This window comes from Vanellus vanellus (genome assembly GCF_965231255.1).
Source record: "Vanellus vanellus genome assembly, chromosome: 11".
Classification (NCBI taxonomy): domain Eukaryota; kingdom Metazoa; phylum Chordata; class Aves; order Charadriiformes; family Charadriidae; genus Vanellus; species Vanellus vanellus.
Window position 1 is genome coordinate 23,333,726 of NC_138916.1, and position 19,369 is coordinate 23,353,094.

A 19,369-nucleotide genomic window follows, 5' to 3' on the forward strand; every position below is an offset into this window, starting at 1 on the left:
GCGGCCTGCTCCTGAGGGGACGGCGGGGCTCAGCCCCTGCGCGGGGGAACGGTGGCGCCGGTGAATTTTGGATAAGGGCTTGGGCTTTGTAAACGTTATGGTTCTTAGCATAATGTGACCTTGAACTTTTTTTTTGGTTAACACACTTTAAATGCACGTTTTTGTTACGGGCTGACATGATCTCCTCACAGGTGGCCTCTACCTTTTGGTCCCTCGCTAACTCTTTTGAGATTCCCGTGAAGTTGAGACATTTATGCCAAGAGAAATGTTCGAAACGTGTAAGAAAAGATCATTCTTTGGCAAGATGTCAGTCCTGAAGTTTATTGCTGTTGCTTTGTGAGATTTGTGTTAAAATGAACTTTTTTTTCAGGTTTTCTGTAACCAATGGCTTTAAAGTCATTGGCTTTCAATTCTCTTCATTACAAAAGTATAGGAAGTTGCATATATTTTTTCCTGTGTTTAATGAGTATTTAATTTTGATTAAACCTGGCTGCATAGTCCCATGGGGTTTGGTTATGGGTATGTTTTTTGTCATAACTTGCTTTCCAGGTTAAAGAAGATCTTCACAAGCTTAAAGTCAAAATGAAAAACATCAACTTGAAAGGAAATGTAGAAACTGTGGATATTAGCGATCTGGATACAGCAACTGAAAGAACTGAACTTGGGCTGAGAGTAAGTAAAATGGAGTGGATCCAGGAGACGATTTGGTTTTTGAGATCTCTGTTAGTAATTCACTTAGAGCACACCGGGCCATAAATTTGTCATCCTGCAAGATCCCTTTTTGATTAGCAAATGATGGGATTCATCAGACATTACAGTTCAGAACCATGGCTTCTTTTTTGGGGCTGTCAGATTAACTGATCTTGTGCCCCATACCACAAGCCAAAATCTCATTTAGTCCAACAGAAGCCTGAAGCCTATCAACTTTTCAGTCAAGTGAAAAGCTGTATTGCTAAATTAACTGAGTTAAATAAATTTAATATTCCTTGTACCTTTGTAATAGTCTAAACATTGTTTTTTTCCCTCTAACAGAAACATGCTGAAAATTATTTAAATTCTATAAACAGACAAGTGTTAACTATTTCTTGTACTAATAATAAAGAAGTACCTTCAAAAGCGCCCCCTAAATGGTAAGTGAAACTGCTGTTTTATGGCAGAGACAATGCAGGTAGCAAGACTAAAAAACTGTGGTATCAGAATTTTTTAAAGCAAATGGGAATATTGACCCAGATGAGGTTATTTTGGTTATTTGCTATTTTGGTTTTATTTTGTTTAAGATTAAAAAAAATACAAAAGTAAATGCAGTTTGAAGTAGCTACAGCAACCTTCTGCTAGGTCCTGCGTTTTTTTAACTATGCAAATTTAAATAAAAATATAGTCTTTCAGATTCAATAAGATGGAAGCAGTATAGGTTTAATAGGTAAAATCAAAGTAATTTTAAAAAACCTGACTGTTTGTTTCTTTCTAAATCAGGGGCCTTCATTTTGGTGCTTCTCAGAAACAGCTTATTTTACCACGAGTACCTGTTGAGCCTGTGACTGTCCAGGCATACAGCAAATCAGCACTACGCGTTTCGCAAAGTTCACAGGTCTGAAATAACATACTACTCGTTCTACCAGAGACCACACTAAATGAGTAGGCTGGTGTTTGTCGGTTAACAGTCGATCCCATAATGTCATGTTCTGACTCCACATAGATTCAGTTTTTGATAATACACCGTCTGTGATTGGAAGAGTTAAAAAATTCTCAGTAGAATAAGCGGGCAGAGAGATGGGAGCCTTCTTCCAGCCTCTCAGTCCAGATAAAATCTAAGTTAGGAAGGACTTCAGTGTCATCATGGGTGCATCCACAAGCCTTCCATTCTTTATTTTCCCCCAAGTATATTGTTGAAGAGTTCTGAAACCACGTGTTTGTTCAGCTTTAAGGTCCCAGTCCTGCAAACACTGTATGCTTAACTGTGATTCTGCAAGTAACGTGTCTAAAATAAATGGAACTTTTATATTGTTTGAGACTAAAAGTGGTTCTTCTTTTTGTTTTTGGTTTTTTTTTTTTGCATAAAAGATATGGCAAATTGTGGGAAAGACTTCTGTTCGTGTATAGGGTAGTCACCTCTGTGATAAGTATAGGTTTTCTTGAAATCTGATTTTTTCACTCTTTTCATAAAGGAAATAATTTGTAAAATAATTTAAAGCCTTCTTAAAATGTTTGTATCTGAAGTATTTTTGCTTTTCCATTCTAAGCTGTGGATTTTGACTGGTGAGTTCAAGGTGGTTTCCTCAAATGTGTTTTAAAAACAAATGACGGTAATTTGTTGAATTGAAGAATACCCATTGTTACAATTTTGAGTTATTACTGTTGCAATTCAAGGAAGCTTTGGGTGAGAGAGAACCTGAAGAAGAGGCTGTCTGTAGTTATGAGACTGTTACCAGAAGCTAGGGATTGAAGCTACTTGAAATGATATAACCAGAATGAGCAGCCTAACACTTACCTTGCTGATTATCTTTGTAAAAGAAATCCCAGTATAAAGTAGTATTAAAATATTGCGTACTCTTGAAATGATGGATAAGGTGCGATGAGATCTGATTATTTTTCTTACAGTGTCCAATCCTGTCCTATAAGAATACACTTCAATTGTGAGAAAAAAAAAAAATAAAATCAGAGTTCAGCTACTCTGTAAAGTCTGTATTATCTATAGTCTTTCAACTCTTCATGTGCACCAATGAGCTTAATTTACAGTGGAGCACATGCTCTGTCCTGCCTTGACTTTCTCTTTGTCTTTTCATTTCTGATATCTACGGCATCTGCTTGGAAATGCATATCCAGTGACACACGAGCTAGCCCTAATTTCCCATTATAAAGAAAATGGCAAACAGTGCTGTTTTGCCAGCTGTTCTACATGCCCAGCATGCTAACATAAAAAGCTTTTATTATTAAATAGTTGTGAAATCCAGCTGGGAAATTATCACCTACAATTCCTTACTTCCTGTCTTTTCCGTACTTGTAGCTAGAAACAATTTTGGGTTTTTTTTAAGCATACTTTGTTTTTTTTTCAAAATTCCTTTCCACTCAAAGGAAATATTAGTGAACTGAATAGTTTTCTGTTCATAGACAGTATTTCTGGGTATGTAGGCTTGAAGAAATCAATGTTTCAATTCATAGTGCTTCTGAGAGGAATTAATAATTCACGCAGCAATATTTTTGTGCTTTGCAGTCCATAGTACACCGTGCAAGAGTAGAACTGGAGCATAAGTTGTGTTTGTAGTATTTAGGATGAAATAAGGTTGGAGTCAAATAAGCACAGATGCTATTTTCACATAAGTATTGCTAGAATATTTGTCATATGGGAAATAGCTTGCCCACAGGTGTCAGAATAGGCTTAAAATTATGGTTTACTCACACATACAGTATTTCTGAGTCATATCAGCAGACGGATAAGACTCTGCAAATCTAGCTCATAGGGGAAATTGTGAAACACTGTCCCCCTTCCCCCCCCCCCCCCCCCTTGTGTTGTAATTGGATTTTTTTCTTCTAATAAAGCTTGAGAACCATAAAAAGGTGTCTTCCTCATACCGTAATTGTAAAGCCTCTGTATAGCAATGGCTGAAAAGACATTGTTATCCATAACTGGTAGGTCTATAAGTTCAATTATTTATTTTTGTTTTTAAAAACCATGCTTAATTGAAAATACCTGAACTGATGCTTGTGCAGCTTTGTTTTGGGGTTTTTTTTGCTTGTTTTTTCTAAAAGTTGATACTTTGACATTCTGAATACACAGTAGAAGTTAATATTCTCTCATTATTAATAGAGTTAAAGATGTAAATGAAAAGATGTGTCTAAGAGCTCTAGAATATGCAAATAACATAAATAGCTAGACATGAAAAGTGGTTTAGTTACCGATCATACAGATTGTTTCAGAGATTAATATAATGTAGTGCATTCATAAAGGAATTGGGCTCTATTAGAAACCATGCGCCACATGCATCTGCAAAATAGAATTACATAGTGAATCAGATTTATTGGCTTACTACGTGATAAAAATCCTCTCCACTCTGAAATGACTTTTGTATTGAAGCAGAACAAGATTTGAACCATGTAACTGTACTGAACATGTCAACCTCTTCTGTATACTCCAGCATACTCCATGTTAATAACTGAGCACAATAATTCTCATTCTCATTGAGCGTTTTATTTGCAATAATGCAATATTTGCCCTGCTATTCTCATCTTTTTCTTGTTCTACATCAAGATGGTTCAAGATAGCTTAAATTTTAGACTTTGGATAATACAGATTGATGGATAACGTAGATGGAAGAGATGTGATACCATCTGCATCAGCTCCTACAAATGTAGCATTGTCACTTGCTGTACATCTAAGCTGAGAAAGTAAATTCTATCAGTTTTTTTTTATGAAGCATTTCAATTCTCGTTATCCTGAGTGGAATCTGCTACTCCAGCATTGATCATTTCACTAGCAGTCTGAATGGGGAGTCTGCATTGTGAATCTTCTCCTATTTTAATTGAGAAGGTACTCAATTTTCCCCCAGTTCTTGTTTAATAGCACAAGCAGTTTCCTTTCTGTACAGTGGTGTGTTATAGTAATAAAATAAATACCACAAAATCACTGATGAGGTTAAAATTGAACTTTCTGTCTCTGTGCAGCCATGTGGGTAAAAGAGTAATTGGCTTGGATAATAACTTTTGTTCTTACAAACCCAAACCTAAATGAGCATCTCATTGATACATTTGCTTGTAATTACTATCAAAAGAAGAGCATATATCGTGCAGATAAATAAATTAAACCATTTTAGTGCTTTCACAAAGTAATACAATTGTTTAATAGTTCAAATATACTTCTAATGATTCTTAGACTTCTTATGGCATATTTTGTTTGTCAAAAAACAGAATTCTCAAATTTATTTTTTACGTTTATGCAATAGAAATAGCAGAGAGTTCTTGTGAATAAATATGTTTAGCTGGATCTTACTATGTAAGGGAGCTTTTTGTATTCCCGCATCCATGTAATGGGAATTAAGCACTTACGCTGCCAGGCCCTCAGCTCCTCTGAATTACCTTAGCTCTGTTCACTTCTCTGGTGATACATTCGTTTCTGCCTTTTGAGGATTCTTCCTTATTCAGCATTGGTTGATAAATAAACCCTGTTGAATGCAGTGTCTAGTTAGCAATGTTACTAAATGTTAATAAAAGTATTGGGAGATACTGCTACACTTGATACAGATCCAGGTGTAAACTAAAGCACATGCATTAAGATGAGCCAAAATGTTTTCAACTTAAGAAACTTCTTCTGTAGTAAAAATATATGGTATCACTTCTGGCTTTTATAGAAAAGTATGTGCTTTAGATAATTTTTTATAACAAGGTGAAACTTTAGAAGTCTTTTTCTGTCCATCAGGATTTAAATAATAATTTTTATTAGCAAAATAGTTGAATCCACTCCATGCAGGTAACACAGTACGTTAAGAAACTACTATGTTTTAATTTTTATTACTCTAAGGATTTTTTATTTCCTCATTTACTTAAAAGCAAGTATCTGCTCTGTCTGCATTGAGTCAATGGGCCATAATCGATCCAAAGAAGCTGTTCTAGTCCATCAGGTCAATAATTCATGAATTAAAGTCTCTGGCAAACAATGCTAAAGTAGATTGGACTCTTATTATCATCTGTGGAAAGAATGCTCGTATAACACGCTCCCAATAGATAGAGTGTGTATAAAACATTTGTTATAACACAGGTAAATGGTATTTACAAATTACCTATGTTAATCAAGTGAGTCAAACCTGATTGTCCTTTCCATTCAAAGTTTACCTCAAAGGTGCACAAATTTAGAAATTTCAGAGCTTGTAATGAAATCAATTGAACAAATTTTGGCAAAAGCATGTATGTGGATAGTAGGTGTATGCCTTGCTAAGTTGTCTGTGTGGATAGTCAAATAACGTGAATCTTTATCATCATTTTGCAAATTTATGAACATTAGCCAATTCCTGCTTATAAACACTTCTGTCCTAGTGCGTTTATTTTAAGAATATGCATATTATATATTTCAGTATCAGCTGGAAATGGATATGTTTGACCCTGAGACCATCAATAATAAAGCTGTTTTAAAACAACAGAACTATGAGACCAAGCTGCCACTTATAACTAAGAAAAAATCTGATCCTGTAAGTAACTTACATTATCTTATGGGCATTACTTTTTGCTATTGAAGTTAATACATATCAGATCTAAATTAAAAAAACTTAAGTGAAAGTACCTCATAATTTCCTGCTTTTTGATGTTGATATGTAACAATCAAAACATTTTGAGTGACAGTACTCCTGAAAACAAACCTGTAGCGTAACAAGTTTAGGTAGCAAGACCCCAGTCCAGCGAAAGTCTAAGTGTACATGGGTAGGTGCATGGTAAGATTGGTAAAATCAGGGGGTGAAAATAAGCAAACTGGAGATTGTGGAGTTTAGGATGTGACCTAAAGATCAAGGAAGAAGTAAAAGGGGTTTTGTTGATGAGAATGGGCTTTCAGTTGTTCATTCTGTGGCCATTTCTTAAAAAGACAAGAATGCATTCTGTTTTCAAATGGCAACAGGATTGTTAGGAAAATGCTTATACTTTGTTTTGATGCTCTTTTTAATTGACTTGTTGGTTTTGTTTTTTTGGTTTTTTTTTAAAAAAAAAAAAAGCAATCCTGCCATGGGATTGCTGATGCTGACCACAAATTAGTGTCATGAAATCAAACAAAATAAGGGTGACACTGAAAGAGAATCAGAATCCTAGAGTGGCTACATGAATTTCAGGGTCGTTTACATCTTACTTTTCTGGCATGGTTTGGGAGGGAATGTCGGGTTCTACTTCTTAGCTCCCTGCTGGGAGCACTTACTTTGGAATGTGAGGCACAGATTCAGATCCTTCCTTTCCATGTCTTATAGATCCCAAGTGCCCTCACTGACAAGCTACAAGGCATTCTGAAGCACAGCCTTTCTTTTCTTTCTAGTTAAGATGTTTTCCTTAGTATAAAACAATTATCTACCAAGGCTGAGACTAAGCACTTCCACAACACTCTCCTCAGAGTACTCTGACTAGTATCCATCAAATCACCCTTCGCTATTCTTCTCTCTAGTCTGAGAATGTCCAATATGTGTAAGATTAAGTTTTAATTATTCCAAATTTGTGTTCTGCAACTGCTGCTCCTCTATAACAAATGAACATGAAGATGACACTTTCTGCGAAGTATGCTTTTAAAAAAATTTAGTAGGTACAGGCATCCCTCCAAAGATTGGTTATGTTCACAAATTTAGCACAGCAATGTGGTCCACATGAAAGAGTATGCCCAGTGGTCTCACACAAGGATGCTCTTCTACAATTTAATTTATGCAACAGAAGCATTATGCAGCAAGCCTAGTGCTGTAAGATACATTCTAGGGTATTTGGTTTTAAACAACATAAACAGAATCTGTGAATGGCACAGTTGTAAGCTGCCACTTATAAAAAAAATGATTTTTGAAAGCTGTTGCCCAGACTAAGAGGTGATTTGTCTAACCCTGTGATATAGAGTTAATTAGAAAAAAGCATCATGGCTAATAGCTTTTTAGAACCACTCTAAAACACTCACAGAGAGGAATATTATACCGCTGCAGAGAGCCATGTGTTTTACCACTCTCACTGGAACATACTGATCAGAGAAAACTTCTTCACGTTGACTTAAATTACAAGCATTTAGTGTAAATTAGTCAACTCTGATTCGTATCTACAGTTGCTAAGGAACTGCTTATGACAGGGAGATGGGCTGAAAAAAAGGTAGGTATTTCCTATCTCTAATTTATTTTACAGCATTTACTTGAAGTAAATGCTTTTTAGAAGTTTTCAAATCCCATGACACAATCTGTGTTTTTAAATGTTCTAGCTTAGCTGGGGGTAAAACTTGACAATTAGATTTGCAAAATCCACTTCTGAGATTGTGAATTAAGGCATTTTTGTTAAATGTGAACTATACCAGCACTAAGAGGAATGATAGTTATAGATCACCAATAGTAACTAAAATAAATTGATGTGTAGTTGCCGGTCTAAAATTATATGGCTTTTAGTTTTGAAAAAAATATCAATTTAAGTAGCCACAAGAATTAAGCTAGGTGGTACCTACCCTGGTTTTACTAATCAGCCATTAGAGGGCAATATTTGTACGCACACATGCAGGCACACATGCACGCATATACCCATGTACATGCCCTACATATGTACATAAGTTCAAAGATTACCTCTCAAAAAAAAAAATCAGTGGCAGAAGGACTCCCATTGAAGTAAATTAAAAACTAATTGCTTGGTTAACTGCATTCAGGTTTTTTCCAAGAGTTGTCAGCATCTGAGTTTTCAAGGTGACCTGGGCATTTAAAAACGTGATGAGATTAAAAACACATTGGTTTTGAGGTGAATAGATAGGTCAAGCACAAATCTACACGGACTTTTTATTATCCTGCCATTTGAGTAGTTTGAAAAATTATTAGTAAGGATCTCATTGTTTCATGGAAAATGTCTTCTTTTCTTGCTTGTTTGATATTCTAAAGTTGCTGACACTGGATTTTATGACAGAAACTAAGAACAATTAACTACTGCCCTTTTGTATCTTTTGGGGTCTGATAAGCACTAATGCTTCATCCTCTGTAAAGTTCTGTAGTTATCTTTAAAAGAGGGCTGTAATTCTGTTTGAAACACCATGGGCAGACTAGGCATCGCTTTATTTTGTAGCCTATATCTGGATAACAAATGAAAAATGATGAGTAGATAATTAAGTATCTCTTCTTCCCATGGAGTATCCAGAAAAACAAATAGTAATCTGAATTGCAGCAAAAATAATTCTGATGTACTGCTGCAATGTAGAAAAGATTCACAACTATACCTTTCATTTTCATAGGACCACTGTTCTTTTATAGAATTATACTGGCACTTTTTGGTCCTTGTTTTCTTATAAATGTATATTATACTGTAAACTTAGGAACCTTTTAATTTATTCATGAGGTAGAATTTAATATGGCGATGATTTCTAGCCTTTATGAGTTGCATCTTATATAGCGTGGCTGTAATGGTGATGGCAGTGATTCTGTGTTGTGGTGGTTTTTTTTTTAAGCTAACTTATTTGAGCACAACCATTCTAATCATATCCTCAGTTATTCATTCTTTATTCAGTATTTGCATCATGCTAATCACTGAAAGTCTATTCATTTCCAAAATTAGAAACTAAGTCAAAGTAGGGCAATTCTTTTCATTTCAAGTGACTAGAAGTTGTAGAAGAAAAACAGGTCTTTTGGTCCTCAGAACCGGATTGTGTTTTAAACCTATGCATATGGCTATAATTACAGTCAAAGCATAATTTGGCAGTGGTAGCAGAATGAGACTTAAACAAATCGATGTTACACTACAGTAATTCAAAACAAGCTTGTTGCATTTGTATTGTGGTATGTAATCATATTAAACAGCACAGTGAATTAATAAAATCTTCTTGTCACTGAAAATAAAAAGGAAATAATTGGTGGGATAGAGTTAACTTAACAGATGACTATAGTCAGCATCCTTTCAACCTAGAAATGGGAATGTGAAGGTCACCCCCATCTCAGATGACAAACGTAGAACATTTTGTTGGTAAACAAATTAATCTTTTGAAAGGTCACCATTTGTTTTAAGTTTTTATCCAGTTCTTGTCATCTGGAATTGGAGATTGACTGTCATTTTGCTAGGTAGGGGTGCAGCCGAAGCTGCTGAAGCTGTTTCAGTACATATCAGCATTCCTTGACAAAACTCAGTGCCTGATTGTGATGCTATGGGCTGCTGGTTTACAGCTGTCTCCGGACAAGAATGGAGGCCCACCCCTGAATTCCAATAAGTTGGTCCTGCATATTCTGCCTCGTGTAAGCTGGCCTTTTGCCCACAAGTAAAATGTATTGTAGTTCAAGCCAGCAATTATCTTTCTTACTTCCTTCTGTGCTGCTTCTGTTGCCTTTTTCAAAAAGCAGATGTGGGATTCACCAAAGTTCCCCATCTATTCTCTTTTGCACCTGTTATGGCAGAATTTTGATAGAGGTAAATTTCTGGGAGAGCCAGCAGTAGGCCTTAAAAGGAGCAAAGCGCTTTTTTTCACAAGTACTTGGAAAATTGACACTGCAGAGGCATCTCTGGTTACTTTAAGAGCTTAAAGTAGGTAAGAATAACATATAAGACCTGTTGTTAAAGATGCCTAATTGCTCCATGTTGAAGGTTTAATGTTGAGCTTACCAATTAAATTGGACTTTATTTTCTGTAGATAAACAAAATCTGAGGGAAATAATATGTATTAATATCTTAGTATTACATCTAAGGGAAACTTCATTCATCATTAGGTAGATAAAATGCTGGACTATGTAAACTGCAATGAGAAGGACAAATTTTATTTTTCCATACAGTTTTCCTACTCAGAAATCTTCTTAAATAAAAAGACAACCGGTTATAAAAATTATTCGTATTCTAAATCTCTTACAGAGACTGTTACAAATTTGACTCATACAACTTCAGAATAGTTCCACTGACACTGGTGACAATTTGTCCTTTACTTAGCATTAAGTATTTCTGCATTGAATTCCATGTGCTGGTTCTCAGACTTGGCGGACCAGAATTAGGTTATTTGAAACCAGAGTTAAGCACTTTCTTTCTTTACTATTTATTACTCGATAGTCAGAACAAAATTCTTTTTCCCGAACTGATAGACAATGGAAGCGTGAGCGAAACTTCTTTGATTCTGCTTCCTTGCTTTGCTGCTCAGGGTGTAATCAACACACAAAAAAATACATTTGTTTAGTCTGTAAGGCTGTGAAACTATAAAATACAATAAAATCCTACACTAATTCTCATCTGGACAAACCCAAATCTGATGTGATCTATTGTGGGTAGTAGACTCAAGATTGGACTTGATATCCTACAGACATGCCTTCTAACCAACATTTCTATTACTTCTATGATTCTGTGATTGAGAGCAAAGAGTGAAAATCGCTTAGTGCCTCTGTCTTTACTCCATTTGAGGTTTTTACAATCTGAACTGATTTTCTCCCATTGCTTAAAACTTAGATACCTCCTCCTCCTGCGTGAACAGCAGGGTCTTTGATCTGTAAGGCTTAGGGGATGGACCCATTGAACCCTCTCACTATCCTTGCATACTGATATAGAAATTCTTTCTGAATTAGTTGTCAAAGCAGCTTTGCATCTCTCTTGAAGTAAGGTTGTCTAAACCGTACTTTCTTAGCTTGCTTATATAATACCATTATCAGGTAGCTTCAAAAGCCTTGCTAAAGTCAAGATAAGAAGTACTTTATTTTTCTTCCTCGTTCACAACACTTGCTAACCTGTTGTAGAAAAAAAATTAGATTGGTCTGACAAATTTCATCTTGACAGGTTCAAGTTACTCAGTTATTTGTTACTTTCCAGACCTTTATAACTAGCTTGTTTGGCTATTTGTTTAAGAATTTTTCCAGGAATCGTAGTTAGATCAATAGGGCTATCATTCCCCAACACATCCTTTGCCCCTTTCTAAAGATAGGTGCTATGCTCTTTTCCAGTCTTCTAGTATATTTTCCCTTCTACAAGAGTCCCACCAACAGTTCTAAGATGGCTTTAGATTGTTCTTTAAGTATCCTAGAGTGTATTTCATCAGGATTAGACAATTTGAAAACTTCTGAGCACCATCTGATCCGTTTTGCTCTTAAGGTAGCTTGAGACATCTTCCCTCTTGCACTACAATTAAGTGAATTGATTCTGCTCGTAACTAGCTGCTTTTTTAATGATGATTATGAATGTATTTATGTCATTTTTTATTACCCAGAATTTTCTCCCTACTTGCATCTCATTTTGTCTTTGTCTTGCCTGTTTAAGCAAACAAGAAGCAGTCATCAGTATGCCCATTTTCTGTTTTCCGTGTGCTTTTTTCTTTTGAGATCAACGAAGAATGTATGATTTATCAAGTTTGATAACTTGCTGTCCTTCCTATCCTGCTTCATCTCTGGAATAGTTTGAGCTTGTTTCTATGGTACTTTTTATCTGTGGAACAGACAGTTCAATGGCGTTACAGTTTCTTCCAATTAGACTTGCCTTCTGCAAGCTCGTTCCTGCCAGTTTTCTGAGCATATTGAAAACTGAGCTTAGGTCCGTTGATTTTATTTTTCTATGCTTCCTACTTCCCCTTGTAGGGATTATGAGCTGTGTACATCAAATTTTGATAGGAACTTCTTCATAAAAACGTGATGGTAGATGACAATTTGGAGAAAATAATCATGAAATGATAGATTAGTCTGTTATATACCTTTTCCGCAATTACTATCAAGCTCTGTGGTTTTCTGATATTTACTTAGCAAATCTCATCTATCTAATCTTCCTGGTTGGATAAGCCAAATGACCTACATGATAGTAGTCAACTTTTCTCTGTATTTAATATTACTCTCTATTCTTTTACTGGGGGAAAACCGTATTTATAAACATATTTAAAAGAAGAAGTTCTCCTAGTTAAATATTGGTGTCTGGGTAAAAGGAAAACAAATAGAGAACTAATCAGAAAATCCCTGTGGTGTTACAAGTGCCCTATTTAAAACAAAGCAAAAAGGAAAAAAATCAAGTGGGAGAAGTTTATCCGCAGGAGAAAAACACTTAAGAAAGCGTAATAGAATTGTTTTTCTCATGTCCCAGGTTAATTACGCTCAGAAGCACTTGAAATGAAAAAATAGTTTTTCAGCACACACCTAGCATATTATAAGGCAAGTAAACCTCAGTCTGCACTGCAAATTAAGTGCTCCCTTCCAGCCTTATAAAACTGTACTTTAAAAGTACCCGTGATGAATCAGGCTGTGTGCTGACTTCAGTAAAGCATACGTGCTGAATCATGATCTTTATAACAAACTTCACTATAAATGTTACTAATGCAGGAAATTGTTTGAGGTTCCAATTGCCTCGTAGCAGTAACAGTTGCTTGGGTCCTGCCAGAGAGGAAGCACCTGAGGTGCCTACAGGTTAGCTTTGTATAGAGTGTGATTAAACATTAAAATGCTAGTTAGGAGCTACCAGTACTGGAATATGTGGCACAAAATTCACTAGGTTTTGTGTTTATGCCATAAAAGCTGTAGGTGTGAGTAAAGGTTTTAAATTGTGCTGACGTAAGCAGACGGAAGTCTATGGACAACCTTTTAAAAAGATGCAATCTTTTAAATGTCTTTTTTAAGTTAAATCACTGAATAATAGTAATAAAACTATATAATGATGCTGAAAGTACAACTTTTTCTTGCAGTACTTATTTTTATTATTTTTGAGTTCTTGTAATTGAATTGGCTTAATTTTAGTGAAAATAACTGAAGTATGAAAGCATTTTGTCAAATTTTGCTTTGCTATCTCACTGAAGTCTTCATGGGGGAAGCTAATGCAGCAAATAGGATGCTGAAAAACATAGAAGAAAGGTGTACAGATTGGGTGGAATTGTCATAGGTACCTGGTTTTGGTCAGCTCCATAGTTCACTATGTTCCCTGTACTAGGTAATGAAGTGAGTTATAGTGACACTCTGCAGTTTAAATGAGAGCTTAAATTACATTACAGTTGTGTCTGTCCTTATTTTAACATGACACCTGCTGTGGACTTTGTAGAAATTAAAGGATGCAGCAAAGAACAGTTAAATATACATCTGCAGTTAAAAATAACCCACACAAACAAAAAAAAACACCAAAACAAACAAAAAAACCCTCTCTGTTGCTTTTGAACTCATACACTCCACCTGAATTGCTCTTCTTTGTAGCATCTCTGAACACAAATGAAATACTTTTATTTCCTGATGCTGTTTATCATAACAAAACTCCCGGGATTTAAACTATGATAAAACTGACCAATAGTAACGTCAGTGATGCTTTACTGATACAATAGCAATAGCCTGAAAAAGGAGTCACTGTTTAATTAAATTTTATTCTTTTTATATATTTTTGTTGTGTCCTCGACAAACTGCTGGGGCTGAGAGTGAGTAGAAAAGTGTGATTTATTACTCCCTTTTCTCAGTATCAAGCCACTTATATGCCAGCTGGTATAAAGTTAATCTTTGTTATATGCTTATTGCTATTTTCGTGGAACACAAGGACATGAAGATTCATACATCTAGATCCCTTAAAGCATAATGCTTCATAATGGCCATAACTAAAATGAGTGCCTATGATTTCTCTGAAAGATTCTCTATTATGATAAACCGTACATATTTTCTATCTCCCTAATGTCTCTTGTGGACAGTGTTATTATACAAATTGGCAGGAAAAATTATAATAGTTTATTTTGATCTATCTCATTTCCCTATTAGGATTATAAGTAGTTCTTCGGAATTGCCTATCCCTTTCTATAAAGTTGATGGTTGATGTTATTCGCTAATTATGACACAATAGTGCTCAAAGATACCAATCACGGCCTGGATCCTATTGTACTAAAAGCTGTACAAGAGCATGATAATCAGTCATTAAAACCTCGTATTTTAAACCAGCAAGTCTCAATATGCACTATAAAAGAGGTAAATACCACTATTCCTATTTTGCAGATCTATCAATATTTCCTAGCTTTATGATTTTATGTATTTATTATTATTTTAAGGTAGTCTATCATTCATAATGAAATAATTTTTTAAAAAGCAAATAAAAAAAATTTCCAGTATAGGGCATTAGGTTGTCGTCTTTGAACCCTCATCAGTAATGTTCAAACTTTTCTATCAAATATAAGAATTTCTAACCTTTAGACTAATGGAGTAACCGGTAACAAATTGTCACCCACAAAAGCATGGGACTTTTTTTGGGGGGGGGGGGGGCTTTGCAGCTATTTGCTGCCTAAAGATGAGACTGCAAGACGTTGAGGTCCACTCCAAATTGTGAGGGAGATGTGCCCTGTTGCATACAAAGTTGCTTATTTCCTTTTCTCAGTCTGCACCAGTTTCTCCTTTTCCCATTTTTATCTTGCTCCAGTCTCTCTCTTCCTTGAGACCTTCCTCTCTGTTTCTCTTTCGAGACTGCTTTCAGAACGTTTTCTAGTCTTATCTGCCTGATTGTCTGCCAGGCACCCAACTGATCTGCCAGGCTCTTTGTCCAGCCTGTCCCAATGTTCTTTCCTAACCCTGCTGCCCCCAGGTCTTTTTCTTTCTCCAGTCTGCCTGCTGGCTTTCCTGTTTGCTCAAACACCCAGTATGCCCCTCCAACTCCCATTCTTCTTCTCAAGACTGATAATATGTTCACACCTGTGTGTTGGCACTTATTTACCCTATTCATTCAAATTTAGTCACTTCCTTTTTGTGTTGCCTGGACCCAGTATGAAAGTTACTGGAGGACCTGTAAAGTTGTAGCGGAAGTTCTGAGCAGGATATATTAGAGCACATCCTATCCCTAGGTAGATTAGCTGCTAAAACTAAGAAACCTCTATCTGGTTTTCCAAAAAACTGTTGACAGAATAAGGTTTGATAGACTAGTGTTAAATTTTCCTTTTGCTTCATGAAATATTTGAGTTTATTTAAGTTGAATCTTTCGTGTCTCTCTAGGTTTATCATTGTCTCATTTTTTTTCTAGCATCCAGCCAGGTGGGAAAAAACAATATAATCTTCTGCTGATGGTGGTTCACTACCATCCAAGTGAGAGATCTCAGTGATGTTACTTGCCTCGAAGTTGCATGTGCTGTAATGCTTTAAATCCACTGAATAGCTAGCTCTCTGCTTGCTTAGGAGTTGAGTACAACCCACTTTGCAAATGGAATAGTATATATATTCTTAGTCAGAAAGAAACTCAAGATACTTAGGATACTGGAGAGAGAAAAAAATGCTAGATGATAACAAAGAGGTTTTATATTTATAATATTGAAGTATAAGGTGGCAATATATTATTTTCCCTGTGCACTGCTCTATATGTGCGATAAGTGTAACAATAAGACACATGATATCACTGTCCCAAAGTGATGTGTGTCGCTGCTTGAATTCCTGGCACTTAGAACCAGCAGGTTCCATCTTTTCAGGCAAGCACAGGTTAATTGGGGAAGTAAGGGAGCTTTAATCCCCACATTAGCACAGCCTGCATGGCACACGTTTCCACACCATGTTATCAGGCTGTGTCATTCCCTGCTGTCCTTGAGGAACCCTGAAACTTCAGAAGTCTCTGATGCTTGCTGTTCCCTGATTTGTGAGTAGTTTCACATATTTTAGTTCCATTGGTATTCTTTCCAGTGAAAATTTATTTACATATTTGAAAGTATTTCATTTTCTTTCTGGTACCTTGCCTGTGTATGCATTTTATATGTTTTTTTTAAAGGCTGTTCTGTCAAGAAATACTATGTTTACACTATACTCATTAAAATTGAGCACACTTCTTGCGATTCCTTTATTAACTAGTACACTGATTTTGTATAGCAGAAGTCACAAGACATCAATTGGATTTAATTAATTTTATTTTAAATTATTAAAGCAATGACAGTAGACAATACTGTAGCATGTTCATAAGTAGTAAAAGCAGTGCTTGTACTGGTACATTATTAAATCTTAATGAAACTATTCATAGCAGAAATTATATGCATTATTTATTATTGTGGGAGTAGAAGAGCGTGTCTTTGCAAATCCCGGATTTCTCTTTTTTTAAAAGAAGATTCTGTCTCTTCCTAGATGTGTAGTCAGAAGGTAGTGAAAGGTCATACAGCTAGCAGCCTTTGGGGTTTGCCTGCCTCTCACCACGTGGATTCTCCCTTACCCCTGCTAGAAGAAGATATAACAAAAGGTGAGTCGCGGAAGCCCACCTGGATACTGTACAGATGTATGCTACATAAGCAGTGTGGTTTGCTGTTTGCAGCAGGTGTCTGGTAATCAAATTTTCTAGCACCTCAAAACTTGTAAGAATTGTGATCTCAAACATTGTGAAGGATAGAGATCAACTTCAGACTACTTACTCCGTGTGGCAGCTAACTTAGGACATAGCATATGTTATATTGAGCATTATCCTCCCAGAGTCAGTTATCTTGTAATTCAGAGTTCAGTTGCTACTGGAAAGAAATGTGTATGATGTATGGTTCTTGTATAACTAAATAACACAGTCAAAGTAAATGGTCATGATTAACATCTGGTTATTAATCATGCAAACTTAAGTAGATCTGCACTTGGACTATTTTAGCAGTCAGTCCATATTTATGACTTAATTACATTGTGGTGTACAAGAGTTGATTCTCATCCATTCTGTGTGTTAAATTGCCATTGTACAAGCATATAATTCCTTCTCAGAATCAGCACTGATACAGTACCTTTCATAGATTCGTCAGTTTTTATAGGCAAAGCTCACCTTCCTTGAAGTTAAAATAGTGAATATTGAAAGATAAGAACTTTTCGATAACAGAAAACTACTGCTTTTCTAGTTTGATTTGGAATTGGAAGAACTTGAGTCTGCCTCTGTTTAATTCTTTCTTTATTGTTACTAATTCTTTTACTTTCATAGTTGGAATGTATATTAATTGTTCAGTAATGTCATCATCTTGTAGGTATTCTGAGCCTAACTGAGCAACGGCTTATCCTCCCAGCAGCAAGGATAACTCTCCAGACACCTCCTGTTGTACACAAAGCAGCACCTTTCCATGAATTTCACAGGCAGCACAAGAAGTCGGCTGTAGGTGAGCGCACAGGATGGATAACAACCATTGATTGCATCTCCAACTTCACTTTCAGGACCTTGTTTTATCTGACAAGCAAACAGCTGTCTAATGACCACTCACTCAAATTTTTAAGAATACTAAGTGCATAGCGATGTACATGAGCACCGTGTGTCTTGCAACTGTATGGGAATCGGATTTCTTAATTCCTATGAGGATTTGGTCCCTGTTCATTTCTGAAATCCTGGTAGGTTCCTACCTGCATGTTTCAATTTCTGAGCACCTGAACCTGAAGATCTGACCGTTGGCATTAGTGTAAAGCCAGTGTTACTCTAAGCGTGACCTGCATGACTTACAACAGCTGATCGTGCATCTATTTTGCCAGTTTGATTAAATGAATGACTCCTACTAACTAAACATACTCTGAGCAATGGGATTCTGATCTATCACAAAGTATACTCAAAGCTGTTGTTGCTACAGCTGCTTGTGGTATATGACATCAGTATGGAAAGGAGCATAAGCAAAATGAGCAGTGGGCTCTCAGTAGGAAAGTTTGAGAATTATAGATTCATAGAATTGCTGAGGTTGGAAGGGACCTTTAAGATCATCAAGTCCAACCATTAACCTACCCTGACAAAAAACACTTCTAAACCATGTCCCTAAGTACCACATCTACCCTTTTTTTAAACGCCCCCAGGGATGGTGAATCCACCCCCTCCCTGGGCAGCCTATTCCAATGTTTAATAACCCTTTCAGTGAAAAAATGTTTCCTAATATTCAATCTAAACCTCCCCGACATAACTTAAACCCATTTCCTCTCGTCCTATCACTTGTCGCCAGGGAGAAGAGGTCAGCCCCCACCTCTCTACAACCTCCTTTCAGGTAGTTGTAGAGGATGATAAGGTCTTCCCTCAGCCTCCTCTTCTCCAGGGTAAACAACTCCAGTTCCCACAGTCGTTTCTCATAAGATTTGTCCTCCAGACCCCTTACCAGCTTTGTAGCCCTTTTCTGGACACGCTCCAACACCTCAATGTCCTTGTCGTGAAGGGCCCAAAACTGGATGCAGTACTTGAGGTGGGGCCTCACCAGTGCCAAGTACAGGGGGACTATCGCTGCCCCAGTCCTGCTCACCACACTAAGTTCTCCTAATGAAAAGGGGTGGTTGAAAACTAAAATTATATATGGAATAACCTGGACTATAAGTGCTAATATTTTGACACTGTTATCCTGGGTATACTGTTGGCTGGCATATTACAAACTTTAGAACATTATAGATTAAAACTGTGATACATCTTCCAGTAGCCTAATCTTAGTCTTCACAACAGCAACTTGTTATAGCATGGTTTGGCTTATGGCCATCCAGTGGCATCCCTCAATGATTTTTGGTGATAACCCATGAAAATTTCAACCTGCTTGGACATGAGAGCAAACTGGAGCATGCCAGTACCTGATGGTAAGTGGTAGAATATCAATTTGATGCTGTTGTTGCACTTTTAACAATGAAACCTGCAATCAATTTTTTTCTTTGGTACAGGAGAGATTAGCAGTAGGGTGGATCCTGAGAATACAGACACCATCGCCTTCCAAAACTCAAAGGGAGCAATTTATGGCAAATATTCCTCTAGTAAAGGTAGCACTGCACCACTTCCATCTAGCAGCTCCATGGTTTCAGCAAGGAAATCAAAGCCGGTGTGGACATATCCAGCTCAACAGTTGGAGTCTGAGCTGCAG

The 19,369-nt window shown here is 36.5% G+C and overlaps 1 protein-coding gene across 1 annotated transcript in view; it reads left to right on the forward strand.

The window, feature by feature from the left end:
• Positions 1-19,369, forward strand: part of IQCH (IQ motif containing H) — a gene marked incomplete at its 5' end in the record, with an annotated part of 72,307 nt that overhangs the window by 228 nt on the left and 52,710 nt on the right. The window contains 7 exons of the mRNA XM_082488799.1: positions 550-672; positions 1,033-1,130; positions 1,474-1,588; positions 6,063-6,176; positions 16,668-16,779; positions 17,531-17,659; positions 19,173-19,369. The exon at positions 19,173-19,369 is cut by the window's right edge and continues 18 nt beyond it. Coding sequence (XP_082344925.1) covers positions 550-672; positions 1,033-1,130; positions 1,474-1,588; positions 6,063-6,176; positions 16,668-16,779; positions 17,531-17,659; positions 19,173-19,369 — 888 coding nt within the window. The remainder of the gene's footprint in view (positions 1-549; positions 673-1,032; positions 1,131-1,473; positions 1,589-6,062; positions 6,177-16,667; positions 16,780-17,530; positions 17,660-19,172) is intronic.